Raw genomic sequence first — 21,876 nt, 5'->3', positions numbered from 1 at the left:
CAGTGTGAGATTTCGCACAATTGTTTCTGATGAGAAATATTATTACTGGGTCAACGAAACACTCTCTCGTAAAGCACTTATTTCGAGAACTTCTCGGAAATAGCACTCGGTTAAGAATACTTTAATTTGCATAAGTAAAACCTTTACCTAGTGTCATTGTTATTCGAAGAAAATACGACATACTAAAAGTGAAATTGTGTTACATTGCTAATAAGTCAAAGTAGAATGCAGAGGACAAAGAACATTGTATGATTAAATAAATATTACGGGCAGTATAATTCTTTTATAGCATTCATAAGCATCATTTTAAACGGACGCGAGATATTACTACTTGCATCAACATTAATATTGCTTTAATACTATATTTAAGAGTTAATATTTGCATTATTTGATTCAAATTAATTAATGACGCAAATGCTTTGTTGATTTATATTAGGAAGAGCCATAGTTAATTAGAGAAGCATGATCCAGCAACCGGATTGTAGGCGATTCTCTATCGAATGGTCGCTGTGAAGAGAGTTTACAAACTAACGTAATATATATGGAGTACCTGGAGAGTAGACATGAATTGATTGCGTTCTTCGAAAACTTAGCTGCGTGATATATTCCAAACCAAGGCAATAGACAACTTGTCTGTACATCCGTAGTTTGTGCTAAATTCTATATAAAATCAATACCTACATATCATATTTATTTTTTATTATTTTATAATTGTCGTGACATTTAATTATTATATTCAGATATCGTAAGAGTGTACATAAAAATGTAAAACATATTTCGAGCAATTTACGAACTTAATGGTTCGTAAATTCAAAGAACTTTACAGAAGATTGATTTTTGTGTCGCGTGCGAAATGATTCGAAGAGTTGATAACTAAATCGTAATTGACCTATATTCGTCTCATCGCATATTGTTCTCGTATTTCATATGTTTTCCTAATAATAAATCGCATCATATATTTTTTAATTTTTAATCAGACATTGTAAGATCAATTTCGTGAAAGCAAGTTACATTTTTATATTTTTCCATTTTTTCTGTATTTAACAATAATAAATATAAAATAAATCATTAAGTTAGAAAAGAAAGAATGATTACGAAATATTTGACGATGTTATAATATTGAAGTATTTGTTACCGAATCGATCAATATTAAGTAACATCGATTCACTTCGTGTCGCTACATTCGCTTAAGCGACGAATCGATCACGATCGACTTTGGACTTAGGTCTTCATCGGGGGCTTCTTCTCAAAGTAAACTCACTTTTCCCTATAATCCCGAGGATACGACTAATATACACGAAGAAGGAAACCATAAGCCTCACTCGGCTCCTCTTCATCCTATAGCAGAAAATTTCGTTGCGGTTTCCCACCCTTTTGCCCAGCGTTTTCTCGTTTCGCAAATCTCGCTATTCCCTCCCTCAATCTTAAGACGAGTGGAGATTTCTTGGGTATCACTTTGCTCGGATGTGTACAGTTTTTATACGCACGCGCTGAGATTTTGCACGCGCAAATTTAACGGGGATTTATGGAGATAAACTCAATACGATTGAGCGCCGTTCGCGATTCCGAGCACGTTGACGAATGTTCCGTGCACGGTGGGGCGTCTTCGGAATTCTCACCTGACGCTGCCCTTCCGTCTTTGGATTGAAATGTAAGTTCACGAATGCTCGAGAGGAGAATAAAACAATGATCCCGCGGGACTGCTATCCCAGGAGAAGTCTGCCTACGTCTCCACGATGCATTTTAAACTTCCTCTGCGACGAGTTTCTGTCCCAAATGGCCCGACGAGCAAACTCATCTTTGGTGAATGAGAGACCTACCCAAGTTCCAACAGGTCAAGCTTGATGTATTGGTCCAATGATAGAGTACCTAAAGAGGTATTAAAGCCACAGCGTCTACTGGACTCCGTCAACAACGTCAAAGTTACCTCTAATGGATATTATCCGTGTCTTGTAATTAACTATCATTATCTATAATTTTGCTCGCACGTAAAAGGATTTCCGTAAAGTTATTTCTGTATTAAAATTCTCAATTTCTCATTTATCCATATAAAAAAAAAATTATCATTTCATATTAAAATATATTTGTATCGTATAAATAAGTAGACGTTGCAACGTTAGTAGATTCTCATCATATAATCCAATGTTAACCTGCTTTTAGATATTACGTCATAATAATTATGTGCATATTCTATATCACGTCTACCCTGTTATCATATATAATTTAGTCTGCTATGCAGTAACGACGCCATAATAGTATAATTTTATAAGACGATTTGCAAAACAATTTTTTATTACTGTCAGAATATGCTTATATATTAAATATTATTATTATTAATTATTATATTTATTATTAATTATATTTATTATTATTAATTATGATTTTTATTATTAAATATTATTATAAAATGTATAATATCTTAGATTTTTATTTATTTATTGTAGTTAGTTTTTTACCTTGTAATCTATTGAAAAAAACTTACGATTTATGATCGATATTAGTTTGCAAAATTTGCGACAATTTTTTTGAGCTTTGGATTTGCTATGGGGACTTGTCAAATTTTGCACGCATCGAAATTTTCATTTTTATTATTTATTATTATTACTGCAATTGATGCAATAATTCCGGGTGAATTAGATGAATTCCAAGTGCAATTTTATATAGCATGACGTTCGTGCAACGACAACGGAATTTCAACCGCAACGTTGAGTAACGCTGTTACGCGCAAATTCTTTTCTGTCGACAGCGAGTTACTTGGACAGTAATTTGACATACTGCAGTTTTATGGAATTACGGGACTCTAGACTTTAATAGGTCTTCCGAAATATTTCACCAAAATGGACGTGTGTCATCATACAAACGATTTATGTTACACTAAACTCTTATGACAAGAAAAGATGAGATACTTAAACTTTAAGAGACTCTTGATACAAGTTTCTCTTCGCGCATTTAAGTAGTTAAGTCGACAAATAAAATTCTGCCAGACATACGTTCTTCTAATTACGTGAATAAAGTTGCCGCAATTTTTTCGCTGCCTTCATGAGAATAGCGAATCGCGCGGTTGAATTCACACAGTATGAATGCCCTCTGGAATGTGAAGAATGCCGTAAAATCGGTACGCTGCAAATACCGTTTTTCTGATCGTTAAATGGCGCATCGATTGCAGCAGCGGCGGATATATAACTGCCGTTCGTTCGAATGTTTGTAATTGCAATTCTGTTTTTTTTCGTATCGTTTCCGCGGGGTAGTCGAGAGAATCGTGCAAACTTTTCCGACCAACGGAAGCGTCCATGTTCGAAGGAAGAGGTATGCTCGAGCAAATAGTAATAAAAAAAAATCCTTCCTGCGATCATCATCTCCAAGGCAACGTACTCGATTCAACGAGAGATTCGCGGCCAGTCCATTCGGTATAATGAATTATTATTCCGAGACGCGCGCGTCAGAGTAGTGCAGTACGTTAAATTAAAGCAGACGCCGACATAAAGTATGCGGTCACCAGAACGAGATAAAACGACATTAATTAAGTCCACCGTCGACAACGGGCTGATAAAGGTCGCGATATATGACTACGGTATACTACTACTATATCAAGGGTTGTCGGCAAGGTGAGTCATCGCCGTTGCCCCTGCCGCGGCTCAATCGAACATGGAGATACGCTTTCGCGGGGAAATAAAAAGAAACATAAAAGGGTGAGTGAAACAGCGTGGATCTCTTTGTGCAGCGACGCGTAACGATCAGCGATGCGGCGTTGCGGGGAAAATCGCAAAAGCGTACTGTGGGTCGGGCGGAAAATTGAAATCGCGCAAGATGATGTATACGGGGCGTTTCGTGCACGGTAATCCGTTCCCTTATACGTAGCATACTATTGAGGGCAAAAAAAAAGTGTTATATATATTAGTAAAAAATTATTTTATCCAGAGAAGAGAAGACCATTTGATCCTGTTTCATTGGAAAATTGATATGTGTATGTGCGTGCGTGTGTATCATTTTATAAATACAAACGCGAGAATTTTACTGCGTAAAATTAAATGATATTCGTCACAAAGAGTATATTAAAGTTAAAAATAATTTTTCTGATGTTTTTTCTGCATGTAGTGTCGGAAGTTTGATCGCGTCAAGGCTTATTAATTAAAAGAATGCCTTACAGCAGATTACAGACCATACCATTTGTCGTTTTTCTGAATGCATCGTAAAAAGAAAAAGAAAAGTAGAGATCGCTTCCGTGCCGGAATTTTCACTTCGTTTCGTTCGCGAGTTGACGAGCACCATTTCTCTTCCTAGTCTCTGATTGGCAATAAAACACGGGCATGATCGGAGCGCAGGTCAAGACGTTCGTCGAAGGTGAAGTAAATGAAAGCCGTGGTCTGTTTTTCGAATGAAAACTGAAGCTTTACGATTTTCAATAAATCAATCTTAATAGGTCTTAATCGTAAACTGCGATCAGATTGCATCCATCGTACTTATTTTCAATTTCGGAAGCATTTAATCTCACTACAAGGATCATTTATCACGATCTTGTTCATGCGAAATTAATAATAATCATGATTTTATTGGAATAAAAATTTATAATGCTATAATATATATTTATATTTTTAATTATCTTTATATCATGAAGCATGAACGGAATAATTTGCATCGGATTGCTGCACTTTTATTAAAGAATGTTTCGGGCCGCGTTTTTTATGGATAAAGGCTTTCATGGCGCTGCGCGTGTGGAAAGCGCAACGACTGAATTGAATTTATGAATCAATAAGTAATATTTCTTTTTATAGCGTGAGCATTTCGATAAATATGTCCTCGTAATGTAGCCTCGCGAAACGAAATGTCGAAAATTTCAAGCTTCAAATGCCAAAAGCCAATATCAGCCTAGGCAAATATAAGCAAGTTTGATATCATTTCTATGCGTAAGTTTCAAAGTACGAGATATTGCTTTTCATATTGCAAGTTTAAAACGCTATATATTGCTGATGCATTAAATTTTAAAAAATAATTTTTTAAAAATTTCTATGAATAATAAAAATATATATCATACGAAATATTTAATATTGAAATATTTACTATACAAGATATTCTCATAAATGTGAAAAATCGCTTCTAGATTTGTCGAGAAATATGAAAGAATCGACGATGCAGGATAACTCATGCAGCCAGCCTAATGCATTTCTGACAGATCGCAGTTCATATATCTTCTTTCACAATTCCACGTTCAGTGTTTCTCGAAAACGTGGGAGCGGTTTGTAAATAAAATGCACATTGTATGTTTAGCCTCGGTATTCGCATATTTTATAATATGAGATGTTATTCTCGTACGTTCTTCGTGTGCAAGCGAGATCGATAGCGCGAACGAAGCAGACGCTCCGATAATTTTAACCCCCGTTAAACGCTGCAAAGCCCTCTGTCTCACGCTTTTCCGGGCCAGTGCCTTGACTGTGCATGCAGCCCGAACGGGAATTTCTAAGTTATCGACAGTGACGTCAACGTGGGTCGCGTTATCGTTCATCCGATTCGCCGGGATCTCGCATCTCGGTGTCACGAGAAACTCGATGGCAAAGCTTCCCCCGGTGGCCTCTCTATGGAATAATTTTCCAGTGCGATGGATCGATGCGAACTGTCGTCGAAGGAAAGGGCAAGTAGATGGTACTAGGCGAAGAAGAGGGCAAGGATACCCTAGTATCATCCCGGTCGGGTACTGAAGCAGGGAACAGCTTCCTTTCTGGATGGCGCGCCCGCGCGCTCGTTTCTCCCTTTATGCCAATGGATACAATGTCACAGAAGCGTGATGTGGAACTAAATCCTCATCAGCATATCGATATACCGTTGGCTTAGTCTCTTGCCTATATACGTGTTGATCGTAAACGAAATTGCTTCCTTTCTGTAAAAATCGATACGTTCAATCGTTCGTTATAGAAGATTAAGATGTCAGATTTTGTAGATTTTATACGACTTTTTAATCTTGTTTTAAGATTAAAAGCGAAAATAGGTTCATTCTCGTATTAAATATAAAGCAGTCTATTACTTTCTAGAGTATTTCCGTATATCTTATAATCGCGTATAATTTTTTGAAAAAGCCAATCATAAAAAAGATGTTTGCGCGATGTGCGTAAAGCCAAAAATCTTATTAAACGTACTGATGGAAAATAATTGAATGAATGGAAATTATATTAGATTTTATGCAAACAATGTTTCATCCTTGTGCCCTTTAAAGAGATTCCAACTTCCTAAATGCCATCGCGCACATTCTTTCCGTTGCAATTTTCTCTGTTTATCCAAGCTGCTTGAGCATTTAGCTCATAAAAATAGGACACATGATCCGTGAATAATAACTTACAAATTTTGTTACGTTACGCATTGTTCACGCGTTGGCATAGCATTTTAAATTTTAACGCCTCTGCCTTCTTTCCAAGACTAGCTTTATACATGATCTAGAAACTAGTTTTAAAGAGGCTGCAATCGCGGTTCTATCTCGCATGCTGATGCCCCATTATCTTCCCATCTCTGCGCTTCGAGACTATGCGCAAATCACGACGAATTGTTCCTCATTAATACTCATTCGTCTTACTTACGTGAAACGGGCTTTGAGCGCGCTAATAAAGCACCAAGGAGCCATTACGCGTCCTTTGATGCAAATGATATTAGACTACCTTTTTCCTTTCTCTAAAATATTAAGTATTCTCTTTCTTTCTTTATTTTTCTAATTATTAAGATAAAAGAAAAGAACATCAAGACTACATGTTTTCTATCGTTTCTCTCTCTCTCTTTTTTTACTTTCATTGTGTTTGCTTAATGCTGTATAAATTATATAATTACTTTCTTTGTCTGCTATAATTACGCAAAGTAGTTCTGATGCACGTTTCTGATAAAATTCGCTAAATATCTGCAATAATGATTAATCCTGGAACGGTATTTCAGTAATGAAGATAAACTTTCAGGCAAACAACGCATATATAAGCAACTTTTGGAGCCGTGGAATTATATGAGATGTCGACTAATCATTCTGGCCGTATTACACGAGAATATGTACGCTAAAGATGAAAGTACGTGGCCATCACGTTGGTGGTGTTTCACGAATTTTCGATTTTCCGCTGCACCGACTCGATTACATCCACGGAATGTTTAAGCGCTTGAAATTCGAGGGCTCCTGCCGTTTGAATTTTCGCGATAACACTCGACTGTAGTTAAGACGCAATGCCAGCATAGTAAATTACATCAATCATCAATGTCTGAATGTAGCTTCTTTCTCTTTTTATAATCTTCTCTACATGGAAAGATTAATGTTTCTCATTCAATCAAGAAAACACATTAGAAATAAAAAGAAACGTTTTGTTAATGATGATATTAATATTGGTAAATATTGCAAAAATTATTAATATGAAATAACTTTATAAAATGTAATTTATAATAAGATAAGAAAATATTAGTATATTTATATTTATTGTCCCGAGTTTTTAACTATATCGGACTCTATATTTTTAAATTTTTATTTCTTAATTTACACTTGACAATTAAGTCACATTACAATGTCTGTGTAATATTATTTAGCTAGGAAAATAAAAGAAATGCAATACTATGAGAAAAAAATGCTATAGAAAATATTTTGCATACTCGATTATATTGATTGAAATAATCTTTCATCAATAATGTAGTACAACATGAAAGACAAGATAGATGATTTTCTATACCATCTGAGGTATTTGTCATTATTGCAAGTAATACAGAGAGTGGATGTAGTATTTTCTTGATATCTTCCGACGACAAGTGGAAAGAAATTCCGGCGGTACGAAGACTCGTCACGCGGCATAATATCACCGACAGGCCACGAGTGTGTAGATATATTCTGGATATATTCTGCGTGGATCAATGCGCAGAGTCCGGACATAACAAGGGCGACATCGTCAATACCAGGGACAATAATGCTCCGCACGGATGTCGAACGGAACGCCGATAGGGGTGAATCGGAGTTGAAGTACAGCTCGCGCGCGCGGGCGGGAAACGAGGATTTCCACAATCGAAGACAGAGTCGGGCGCGCGAGTTGGAAGTGACGAAGAGAAATTCAGAGAGGCAGCGGTAGTAACGGCGGCGAAATAGATAGAAAGAGAGAGAGAGAGGGAGGGAAAGAGACGACGATGTGATCGGGGTGGACGCCGTGATAAATCAATATATTCTGCTCACGCAATGGCGTAACGACGTCGAATCTCCGCTCGAGCATGTCCACTCGATCGCCTCCTCGTTGTCTTCATCCCACTTTCATCCCGCGGATATTTTCAACTCGAATCATTCGAGAGTATCCTGTGCGTACATCTGCATCTGGATTGGCGAGCGCTCGATACTAGAATATCCTCCGTGAGAGAGCAAGAAAAACAGCAAGAAAGAAAGAAAGAGAGAGAAAAGATGGAAAAAGAGAGAATCCGCGAATGCAGCAGCGTGCAGTTATGAAAACTCGGGGGATGAAATCGAATGGTACCCTTGTTACGTAGAGTGCTCATTCAAAAACTTGTCGACCGTCTACTAAATTGGTTCAAACGGATCTCCATGATTTATAGCGCAAACGTTCGTAAATCAATAACACGGGGGTTTTCCTCTGAATGACGTTGATAAGCAAAGAGAGAGAATATATCGGACACAGATCAAAATTCATGCTACACTTTGCTATTGAATAATCTGTATTTGACAAGGGGATATTACATTTTCCTTTTTAATTTTTAGATTTCCTTCGCTCAAAAATATTTGTGTCGCAATGGTTGAACATTGTCTATTCACTATGTTTAGCTTATTGTAAATATCTTCTGCGGGATGTTATATGGTTCACAGAACTGTTGCGGCAAGAAATCATTCTCTTGCCGCTGCTGCAGTGCAGGAAAATATAAGCGCACATGCCGCGTGATATATAGTATAGCTTGCTATGAAATTTTTATAAAAATATAGCCGGCTGGCGAATATCAGTAGAACATGTAACTTTATGTGGAAAATGTTACGAAAACTTTTCCCGGTCTAAAAGCATGACACATATAACCCTCTTCAATTGTTAATGATATATTCTAGAAACGTGAGAAACTTGACTCTCTTTCGTGAAACTTTCAATGTTTAAGTTGAATATGTTAGACCAATACAAAGTTAAATTTGGAATTTGCATTTGTTGCATTTAATGTAATCAAGAAAGTAGTTTTCGTAAGTCAATAAGCTCGCGGCGTATTTTCTAACACAATTGTTATTTCAACAACCATACGTGTTAATAGGACTATCGAATTTCTAACGTCAGAGGGAGAACGATCTGCTGATTGTAAAATTCGTCATGATTAGTAGCATTAACCCTTTAACTACGGCTGTCGTCAATAGACGACGAATAGCATATCCGTAATTAAAGGGTTAAATATCACTATACCTTCTATCGTATAAAAATATAAATTGATATAAAAATTTTTTTTATATATATATAGATATATGTACACATGTTTTTCTTAGCTATCTCATATTTGTTTTAAATAATTACAGTATCAATTTATTGTCATCTCTATTTATTGAAAAACTGAAATAAACGATCATATAACTTCAATTAATTGTATCCGAACGGAATGAAACCGTACGATTAATTGATGCCGGTCGATTCGCTGCAATATAAGCCACGTCACGAGATTCGTCGGCATAAATTCTAGCGTGATCGCGACGCAAGTGTCACCATTATCGCGGCACTTGCCCCTAACCAGGATTAATATTCCGCCCGGGTTAATAACCCAAGGTATTCATACGTGGGTGTACAAGCACGACACGTGTATACGAGAACACGCGTAAATGTGTCGTCGGCGTGTAATACGAGTGGGAAATGTAATTGTGTGACGCAGGGATGAAAATTATAACCGCGAGAGAGAGAGAGAGAGAGAGAGAGAGAGAGAGAGAGAGAGAGAGAGAGAGAGAGAGAAAGTGCCATCCGATCACCAACATTTCGCAGCTTCCTGCGCTAGCGACACATCGTAAACCTCTGCGCCGCAAAATCGCGAATACTTTGCTCGACTTGATATATGATAATTAGACGACGTACACGTGCAGTCGAGTACTACGATGGAACTTTTTGACTGGAGTGTCTGGTATCAATAATCTACGTTTGAGAATTCGGATAACTAATTTAATGAGTTCTATATGTGTAAAGGCACACCTTCGTTAATCCCGTCGATGCTTCTTCTCTCACATATAAACGGATATAAACATAAATGTCTATCTTTGGAAAGATGAAGCCTTTCCTTTAACTCTCGCGCAAGTTTGCCTTTCTATGTAGATAATCAAAATATCTTTAAACTTAAAGCGAGAGAGTTCTATTACAAAAAGAAGATAACTAAAGGAGAGCTCTCGCGTGAAAATGAAATGCTCTTGAATATATATTTCGTAAAAACGGAATTTAAACACGCATAAATAGTTTGAAAATAATAGACTTTAATTTTAAATATATAATAATATTTTATGATGCTTATCATATATGTAACATTATCCGAAAATAAGATTATAAAGAAATAAAAAAAAATATAAATATTATAAATGTCACAAATATTGGAAAACAATATCAAAACGATATGTATTTTACTGATATCATTCCAATAACTAATAATTCGACATATACTAGTGTGAAATGACTGTAAAACGATACAGAACAGTAATTTGATAAAATCGAATAATCAATCAAATAATTTGATAAAACTAAAGGAAATTGCAGATATGCATTATTAAATTAGATGTGCATAATGGCTTCCTTTGAACTAGAATATCCTTGTGAGACAATAATAATCGGACCTATTAACTGCGAACAATTAACTGCTTGATAATTTGTCATAGATGAAACTTGTGTAATATCTATTCAATGGAGCATAATCTAACTCGAACAAATGCATTGTGACAAGACAAGGTATGCGATCTTTGCTACTTGATTGTGTTACAGTTCATTGCTAATCGCGCACATTAATATTTGACATTTAATTTCACCGTTGATCTCCAACTCCGTGTGTAGGTGGAAATTGCATCACGGAAATCGTCGGATCTCTCTCGCGAATAGCATGAATTATTTGCTGTAGATAGTTATGTACAATTCCCTGCGGTAATGATATACAATTAGTTGATCTCACTGTCATTGTGAATGCTTATAAATAAATTAAATGTAATAATCCACGAGTCTCCAAATGTCTATATAATAATGTCTGTTTGGCATAAAATACGAGCAAATATAGCTGCCGATTTCAACTTTGTAGATGATATTTATCTGAAGCTTGACTTAAATTTTTATGCATAAGCTAAATAGAAACGCGAATATACAATATAATGCCAGATATAGATCGCATGCTCGAGAAACATTTATTTTATATATAAGTACAATTAACAATAATTTTCTAATTTTATATATCTATCCAATATATATATATATATATATATATATATATATATATATATATATATAGCAAATATTTTCTGCATGTTTATTAAAAAAAACTAATTTATTATCAACTTTATTTATTAATTTGTATATAACATATAAACATTTCTCTCTCTCTCTTTCTCTCTCTCTCTCTATCTCTCTGAAAAAATTTACATTCTCTTGTGCATAATGAAAATTTTTTCCCTTTTATATCTATTCGACAAATCAACAAAAATTATTTACATTGATTCATAAACATATGTACACATTAGAGATTTTCTTCTCATAAAATATTGATAAATGTTAATTTGTTAGCCAATCAGACATTATATTTTTTTCTAGGAAGAAAGAAATTATATATTTAGAGGAATTACAGTTTCCTGTAATATCTGGTCTCGTAATAACTCATCTCGCAATTTATGAAGATTGCAAATAGTTCTGCGATATCCATATTACTCTTAAATGCTATTAATAGTACGTAAACTAAATGGAATGCAGTATATAGGAACATATAATGAAAGTTCACGGAGTCTGTCAATTGGAAATAATAGAGAAATAATAGGAAAATAATAGGAGAATAATAGCTCCAAATTTCTAAAAGCTACGTTATGCTTTAATAATCTTGTGTAATATTTAGTAGTTAATCAACCATTAATATAATTTTTCATTAGATTTAATTTAATTATAAAGAACAATATAATTATTAAGATTTTATTGCAAAAGATATTTATATATTAATTTTAAATAATTATAATTTTAAAAATATTAAAAATAAGAAATAATTTTTGGCTCGTTTTTTTATCTCAAATTTAAGAAACGATGACAAAGTTTTGGATATCAGTACGTGCTAAAAATACTTATAATAAAATATCTCATCAAAATAAAAGCTCATATTGTGTGGCATTGCTTAAAAATATTTTAATTTTCCCAATTTATGTAGAATTTCTTAAATATACATAATTTTTAAGCAATTAATTGAGCTAAAAAACAATATTTTAACTTTATTTTGTATTATTTTAATATATACTAATTATTTATTAAAGTATTTCTCTCTTGAAGTATAGTACCGATTAACTATACATATATTGTTGTAGAATATGTCATTGATTTTTTATGATATACGTAAAATATCGTATGTAGAGTGCAATGTTCACCAACAGTAATCCGGCTTTACATCTCATCAAAATAACAATGCGACATAATACCAGGATAAAATCGAGTTCACGAACGTTTATGTTTCTCGTTACAAATCGCTGCATTTGAAAAACTGATATTCTCGTTTACGCCTGTTGCAAATTTATCACAAAAATTGCTAGATTATATTTTTATCCGTACATTATTCAGTAAAAATAAAAATCGCACACAGTTCTTCAAACAAATATATTGATAGTAATAAAGCAAATATTTTTTTCTCGATTTTCATTAAATGTAAATTTAAAATATACAAATGGCCTGTATATAATTGTACTAAATATCTTTTACATATTCTTTATTCCTCCTAAATTTTCTAAAAAATAAATTGATAAAAAATAATTTTCTAAAAATGTTCATTTGTACGTCTTATGCGTTCAGATATGATGGGGAAAAAAGGAGGGAAAATGCTATAAGTTTTATTACGGGTGAATAAACATTCGCGTTTTATTAAACAAGTAGGTGATGACATATTACACAAAATTCGAATTACTATATATTCAATCAATCCAAACAACAGTTAAAACGTGTCTTAACTTCAATTTTCTCGCTATTTCCTGAAATAACATTTGAGTGAAGATGTCTATATATCTAATCTTTCCTTCCGGATGATCTCATATATTTTAATTTATTTCTTCGCGGAAATATATATTTGAAATTGCTCTACGTCACTGAAAGTTTAATTTGAGAGATTCTCTATTCTTTAGTATTGAAACTTGCATTCAATCTTATTCCATTCTTTAAAGAATGTTTCTGAAAGTGTTAATCAAAATGATCGTGTAAGTTCGATAATCGTGCTATTTTTGCTTACTTCGTATTCTTGAAAATCTATTACTGCGTCACATTCCTAGAAATTCGCAATTCTCCATGAAATGAAAACTTTCAGGATATTAATTGAAAGAGAGAAGAGAGAATATATAGTAAGCTCTTCATTTACAAAGCTCTCGGTCGATTTCTCAAAGTGACGTAAATACGAGTGCGTCGCAAATGGTACTTTCAAACTGCATTGTGTCTCTTTAACGCGGTCGTCGCTATGCTTGTCGGTTTCTGCAGAATATTCGTCTACTCGAAGATTCTAACAAAAAAGTACTAGAGATTTAGATAGAATACGCTTTCACGCGCGAGCATTACACTGGTCCATTATGCTTGGCTTATATCTCAAAGAGATGAATGGCTCCAACAAACATACAGTAAAATATGTAACGAATTTCAAAACCAGCGATTCTAACAACAGATATTAGGAAAATAACGCAATGTTTTTAATACATCAAATAATGTTTGAATTATAAACAAAAGAATAGAAAATCAAGAGATTTGTACGAATAAAAAAATTATGTAAATATAAATATATAACATTCATATATATGTTTTTCTTCTTTCCAATTAATTTGGAGCAAGCATTATTTAAACAAAATTTTACCTATGTAAAGCGTAAATAAGCCTTCATGAAATTATGAAGCAATAGTTTTAAAGTAATAATCTGTATATGCATGCACATATGTATTTTCCTAGTCATTTATCGCGTATAAGAGAAGCTAGACGGAAGCAAGCTAACTTAGGGTCTATGTACGGTCGAGGATAGGCGACGTGGAAACTCCCTTAACAGTATTAACATTTCAGACTGCTCAAGCTAGACTCTATAGAGCTAGGCAGAAGCCGATCAGTAACAGATTATATCAACTGATACCAATACAATCCCTACGATTATATGTATACCAAAAGGCACTACTATTAAAGTATCCCTTCAATTAATTTCACAAGTGAATTTAATTTAACAAAGAAAATGTTAAGAGAAAATGTTATAAATAAATATATATATATAATTTAAATTTTTTAAATGTTTATAATTTACAATTAAAATTTGAAAATTTTATAAACATTTTACAAATTTATATCAAGAAAAAATATATAAAAGAACCGCGTCAAAAATAATGAAACACTCTGTATATAATAGATGAACTCAAGTTCTGCTGTGCTTGCCATCAACTGTACACCTTAACATTTACACGTGACAATCCTGTCACATTGAAATGTGCTTCTAGTGTCATACAAGGTATATATTAATTTTCATTTCAGCAACAGCTGTGTCAGATACGGTGGCTCACCAGCTTTCGCAGCATGACTAGAAATTTAGCTAAGCAAGCCTTTTTTGTCAGATATATAATGAGCTCGCATAAATCTAATTTGAATTTGATTTTGTCATTTTGTTGCACGACAACCCGTCGTTCTTGTTGACACAAAAAAGAACAAACGACCGCAGATGATTAGCGGATGAAAGAACAGGATGTTCATAACTTTATCTATTCATCCATCTAGTTTAAATTTCTATTTACTTTCACGCCAAAAGTTTGCAGCAGAGGCTCAAGTGTCGTGTATGAGTTTGCGAAGAGCGACGAAAGCGTAAACGGATTTTCTTCCACCTGACATGGCGACTAAGGACCCGTTATTATTTACAAAAGTTCGTCGTCCTTACTTTCCTTTCTCGCCAAGTCGTACATCGCTTTTAACGAAGCGGGACGTACACGAATTTCGAAGATACACAGCAGGTGGTGTGTTTTGCGGAAAGTCTTTTGCTTTAATCTTGGCAGCTGAAGCCACCCGAGGCCAATACGTTGTTTGTTCCAAATATAATGGGACAAGAGATAGTCGTATACAGATGTGTTTGTGTCAAACGTAAAATATACACGCATTAGTGGGGAAAAAACCAATTAAGATATTTTCCACAAGCTATGCGGTTACATATTTATTTTTAATTAAGTACTTCGTTAGTAATATTTACTTTCTGTTAAAAATCAAGTTAAACAGAAACGCAGGATAAATTATATTATCAATAAATACGGAGCAACTGAATACTCTAATATATTATCGATTAAAATTATCGAACAGAAATACATAATTATCGGATAGAAGAAAATACATCATTTTGTACAAAAAAATTTGCATGATCAAATTACTGAAATGAACTGGACGATTTATTTCTGTCAATAATATTTTGACAAATCACTTTTCTGGTCAATTATTATACGTGTCAGTAGTCGACGTATGTCTACATCGATCATTATCGATTAGATTAAACCAGACTATTTTTCAATCGATATCGCGATAGTGCGATATTGCGAGATCATATTTTTTCGTCACTGAACCGATGCTTTTCTGTATACTTCACGAACACGAAAAACAGAGGGTACGAATGATGCTCCAAAGCGACAACAAATCTCATGCTCCGTGATCGAAAAAAAATTTTATACCCGAGGAAAATTTGCCACATAATGGATTCCGATTCTTTTGTATGCCAAGATTGTGCGAATCCTAACATGGTATGCTCTTTTTTATCATCAAATAAAGAACGAGAAAGAGAGAGAGAGAGAAAGGCGAAGAGAAAAGAATCAGAAATTCATATATGTGTTCTTTTACTTTACGGTTTTCCTTCCCGATACGTTATCATGTCAACGTTTCTATTTCAATGTAAAAAAATATCATATGCTTTTTTGCGTAGTTTTAATTATCGCGATTTTATTTTACGCGTTTAATGCGTACATGAGACGCATGGTATTGATCGCTTCGTTCGTTCAATTGAGGACAATTTGCACTCAACAGCAGAATTTCTCTGTCGCAATATAAGAAAACAGCCAAAGTAGTAAGTTCCGCGATAGTGCCAGACAAGACGTTGATTGCGCTGAACGTAGATATTTGAATAATCACGTATGTATTAAACGCTTACGCGCGAATTGAACAATTCTCATCAAATGCATATATTTTAATCGATCATTTCTAAATTAAGATTTAATTACTCGCCTACTATTGCACAATATAAAGCGTGATCCGCGATTACTTGTAAATTATATCGACTAATAAAAAGATTAAAAGAATAAAATGAATCTCGAATAAGGAATCTTATAAATTAATATCAAAAAATTGAAGTCTTTCTTTATATTGCGAAAAGCGTTAATACAGAAAGAAAAATGAGTAGTTTGAGACTTCAACGCAATGTAATTCTACTCGATGATATCCGAGAAGGATCTTAGCAATCACTTTTCTATCTTCTATCTTCGTGTGTGCTGCACTCTTGAGAAGCGCTCTATAAAAAACGCACACACATACGTGTACACACGCTCACATATATGTTATATATGTCTTTATATATTATATACAATAGGTTTTCAATTTCAATTACTGATATTACGATATTGACAAGTACTCGCTAACACGTACTCTCCACCGCATTCCTCTTGGGTTTACGTCAGATATTTTCCGCACGTAATTAATTCGACCTAGTTTAACGTCACGATGTTCACTTACCTGGAGATTGGGCGGGCAATGATCGAGAAGCTCCAGCATGTGCCTGATGTTTTGCGCGTCCTGGATCACGAAATTCAGCTCCATGTCGAATTCACCGCCCACGAGCTGCACATTAAAATATAAAACGTGTTAAAAAAAGTGACAATTGTAAACCATAGTCATGACTCGTACTGTGCTTTATATGTAACAATGCTGACAAGCAAGGTTTATTCTAACTAAATATATGTTATTGGCTTTTGTGTGTTTAACTATATCAGATAGTCATAAATAATAACTCTGGATTTGCAGAGTTTGCGAGAGAAATGTATATATCGTATTTAATCACGGAAATGTTACTAACTGAAAGACCCGTTCGATACCCGGATGTACGTCAAACGAGTGGTTACGTAACGTTATTCCGTTATATCAAAATTCTGTAAGCCATGCGCAGCATGAAACAAATAATACTGTTTTGACAAACAACCATCGATTATCTCGTAACAGTATTGTTATTAATATTAATTGGTAAAGCATACCTTTCCTAGCCAGAATACTATATCGCTCTTGTATGTATACGATTTCTCGGTTCATTAAATATGTTTAATTTGTCCAATGTTAAAAACAGTATTCAATTTATACGATACGCTTAAAACTAATAAATATTAACGTTTTATAGTACATGCATAAACAAACAAAAATTTACATTGAAAATTTTACATATTGCATATTTTTAAAAGCATTACAATATTATACGTTGTGCACGAAGGGTTAATGTTAAAGGAATAAAGCAGCTTTTGTTTTGCACTTTTTCTCACTGTAAAAATTTCACGTATCATATACGCAATTTGCATTGTACGGACGATTCGACAAAATACAGATAGAAATTATTTGACGAAGTTTTGAGCATATTTGAATGGACTGCGTAATGATATGTTTTTTATCTAAAATGTGTTTTTACACTACACAGACAAAATATTTCGGGCACGAAGAGTTTACGGGCTATGTCCGTTTGCGGTTATTCTTCTTGCTGAGACGATTTATATATAGCCGGACCGGAAATGCTGCCTCCGCGGAGAGAGCGTAATTTCCGGAGAAGTATCTCGCGCTCATCCTCGGCATCTCTCCACCCCTTCGTTCTCTTTGCTCCTCTGCTTCGTCTTCTTCCAGACGTACGTACCAGTATCGATCATGAATTTCTTAAACGGCCATATCTGTGTCTGCGGAAGGGTCAGGACCAATTTTTACGAGCGTCGATCGCTCGTAAAAATTCATAACTTACACAGGAAGGTCTGTAAAATTGATTGTGCCGGCAATTGAAACGAAGCTCATCCCGATTCAACAGCATTCATCAAATTCGCTACCGGAGATCTCTCAGTTTCCGAGAGCAGTTGTTAAAATTATAAAGTTGAAGTTGAATCCCGACTAGCATTACGCGAAGAGGGATCGTATCGGCTTCGTAACATTCCGAAAGAATACTCCTAAAACTATTCTTCTGTGAAGCACATGAGACTAAAAGCAAAGCGCACTTTCTGTACAAAGGAATTTTACTCTTTTATGAAACTTGTAACTGATACTATGATTAGCGCCGATGTAAACTAACTTTGAGAAAACAGAATCATTATATAGAAACGCGTTCGATAGCAGCTCGGACTATCTTGCTTTTCCCTAGCGCTTTTACTATGATGGCAAAAGCTCATGTTGCGCGTAATAATATGACAAAGTTCATCACTCAATCTCATAACTCTCGAAACTAAAAGCCTCGGCAGTTTCAACAAACATTTCACCGTGTTTAACTCGACGCCGTAGATAATCTCTGCAAGAGGATGATTTGATGATAACTGATTAGAATGCTGCCATTTTGCGTACAAACAGATATATTAGATTAAAATGGTATAAAGTGAAGCAACATTTTCGCTTGACACGCTTTCAATTATTTATAACGTTTTATAATTATATTTTTTCGTACGCGATGCACCAAGTAAGTATAACTTCCGCGTCTGGGAGGAATTTAATTTAATTCTTCTCTACATTTTACGTATATGCTGCTAGCTATTTTATCCATCAAATATTAAAACTGTTAAAAATAAAGTGTTACTTAATCATGCGTTTTAATAGTGGAAAAATATTTAGCGAGCAATTTATGAATTAAAAGCATCTTTTTTCGGAGTAAAAAATATTTATTATGTAATTGGAGTAATAAAAATTGACAAGAAGAGAAGAGATTTATGCATCGATTCATGAATATTAATATTACACGCTTATCATTGTACGGGAAAACTGGGATAGGAAATAACATGATTTGCGTAGTTTAAAGTTTATATTATCACGTAACGACCGTTGCCGGAAATCGTTCATCCCTAGAGGAAAATAACTCTCTGAGCAATAGAAAAGAGGAGAAAAGGGGTGGAGTACCATTATTGCCGATGGAGGGGTTACGACACCGCCAAAACGATTTCTCGATGACCCGTATCACTTGCGCGGATCTTAACAGCCCGTGTGCCGAGAATCGAAAGGATAATCGAGGGAGCGTTTAAAAAACATTTCCTGTGTAAAAGGAGATCAATCTGCAATTCTCTGTCGTCGTATCATCATTCCTTTTCTCAGAAAAAGCAATTTCGTATAGGTATCTATTTTACTATGTCCCTTCGTTGTTCGAGCACTAGAATTTAATGACTTTAACGCGATACAAACTTATCCAAATATTAAATAATTTAACATTTAATTTATTCTATTTTTTTAAGATTCTAAGTTCTTTTTAGGTAATTCATGTCACTAGCGTACTTGTCGAGTGTAGCAAAAATATTTCTTTTATTTCTATTTTGCAATGCATGAACGGTTATGCAAAGTACATAATGCGCCCGTTTGAAACACGATACCGCTTGCTACTAGACTGAAATGATGCTATAGATACGCACGACCGAGAGAACGGACGAGCGAAAAGGGAGCCTCAACTGGTGAATTAAGGTCGACTGGCAGAGCTGACCGCTAATTAGATACCACTCGCTTTTACACCTGCATATCCTTCTGACAAAAACAGCTGTGCAAAGCAGAGCGTACACTTAACTTGCGTTTCGCCGAGATCCATTAAGCAAAATTGTGAACTTACAAAGCTAGATGTATCAAATTGTTTTAAATTGATAATGATATATTTAATATTTAAGTCTTCTTTTTTACTGCTTTACACTAAAAGAGGACATACACATTAAAATCTTTTTCTATAAATCAAATATTTCACATGTATCTTGCATACGATTCAATACAGAGATAGTTGTTGAAATTGTGTTTGTGTTATTTCCACTCGATTAATTAATTTCACTCAATTTAGTGTTCTATTGTTGAAATTTAATAACTTAGCTTGTAGTTCTTTTATAGATCGCTAGCAAAATTCATTTCATTATATTATGTAACTCAACAATTATTTATACAAAGCGGCATAGCTGTAAATAAATTTTACCGAAAATTGATTTGTCAGTTCTGCATGAGTCGATATTCGTACGAAGTATGGTAAATGGAAGTTCGTGCTGTTTGTGTAGAAAATCTTTATTGAGTTACCTTAGAAACGCGACAAATCTTGTTTGTGAAATTTAAGATGCCTTCCATTTCCTCTGAAAGTGTATTTTCCTTGGCTCTATATTTGTACATGGCATTGGCCTTAATTCATTGTTGTAACTTAAAACAAAAACCTTATAATGGAAATAGAATATGACATATTCTTTTTGCTTTAAAATTATTTGCTATAAAATATGATACTTTAGAATTAATATAAAGAATTAGTATTAGTATATATATATAAATTTTATAAATATAAATATAAATATATATATATATATATATATATATATATAAATTTATATATTTAGTTGTATATATATAAATTTTTTTTATAAATGTATTATATATATTTTTTATAAATGTATTATATAAATGTATTATATATGCATGAAAAATAAAAGCACGATTTAATTTAATGACTAATATGTATAGATTATTTATCAAGTCCTTTGCGTTTTGAAATGTATTATAAGTCACGTCTATGCAACGTCTATGCTCACGTATATCATCTCGCGGGAGATCTGAGGATCACGACCGTTATATCATTTCTGCCAGAGTAAGCAAGTACGGCGGATCGATGAGCACGCATCTACTTCGGGATGTCATTAATCTACATCGAGATCTGCATTTCAATCGGCAGATGATACGGTCCACTATTCCGTGTGCCCCAGTGAGACTTCCGCGAGATCTCCATTGGTAATATTTACATATCGGTGTAAGGGGTTTACGGCTACGCGTTCTGAAATGTCGACTCTGTGACAAGTCACCGCTGGGAAACATAACTCTGACAATATGAGTGTTGCATTTGAATTTGTAATATCGCGTGCGACGACGCACATATGACATACACGTTGCATATATATGTCGAAATAATCTCAGTCATGCTAACTGCAATATAACAGCGAGAAACCCTGCGATTTATTTTTTATTTAAAGTTGCAGATGCAGTCGCGAAAAATCATGGGGCACAAAACCTACCTTTATGTTCTTTCCTATCAATATTGGAGTAACATATTCGAATAACTTTTTTTATAGTATCACTTCTCGTTCTTCATCATTCAATATTATTGCAAACCAATATCTTTATATAAGAACTCTCGACAGTTTGTTATTCCATCAGAGTGAGAAATCGAGAATTGAAGCTGTGGAATATATATTGGGTATATATATAATACTCGAACCATCAGTCTATATATAGATGTTGTTTTCTTCGCGGTTCGTGGCCATTCGATCTACCATGGGGATTTCTCTTTTGAAGCTATAGGCCAGAGGTTATTTCAATAGGGCAAACTGTATCCCGGAGAATTTTGGGCCACGTGCCGCTTATCTTGTCTTGCTATTTTATGAGTTCTGACGTCATTCGGTTATAACGTAGGGAGACGAGAATTTTAATATTTTTCTCCCTCTGTTGAGAAATCAGAAACTTTGCTGCTCCTTCTTAAACATTTCGTCGCGTTATGACT

At 34.3% G+C, this 21,876-nt stretch overlaps 1 protein-coding gene across 11 annotated transcripts in view; it reads right to left on the bottom strand.

Annotated features, from left to right (window-relative positions):
• The window catches only part of LOC105254472 (neurobeachin), a 182,222-nt gene that overhangs the window by 102,568 nt on the left and 57,778 nt on the right, over nt 1–21,876 (bottom strand). For all 11 annotated transcript variants that reach the window (XM_025413146.1, XM_025413147.1, XM_025413151.1 and 8 more), the window contains exon 2: nt 16,884–16,988. In XM_025413146.1, the coding sequence (XP_025268931.1) occupies nt 16,884–16,988 (105 nt within the window). The remainder of the gene's footprint in view (nt 1–16,883; nt 16,989–21,876) is intronic.

This window comes from Camponotus floridanus, unplaced genomic scaffold (genome assembly GCF_003227725.1).
Source record: "Camponotus floridanus strain SB8 unplaced genomic scaffold, Cflo_v7.5 scaffold61, whole genome shotgun sequence".
Lineage (NCBI taxonomy): Eukaryota > Metazoa > Arthropoda > Insecta > Hymenoptera > Formicidae > Camponotus > Camponotus floridanus.
This window is presented reverse-complemented; position numbering and strand designations above follow the sequence as displayed.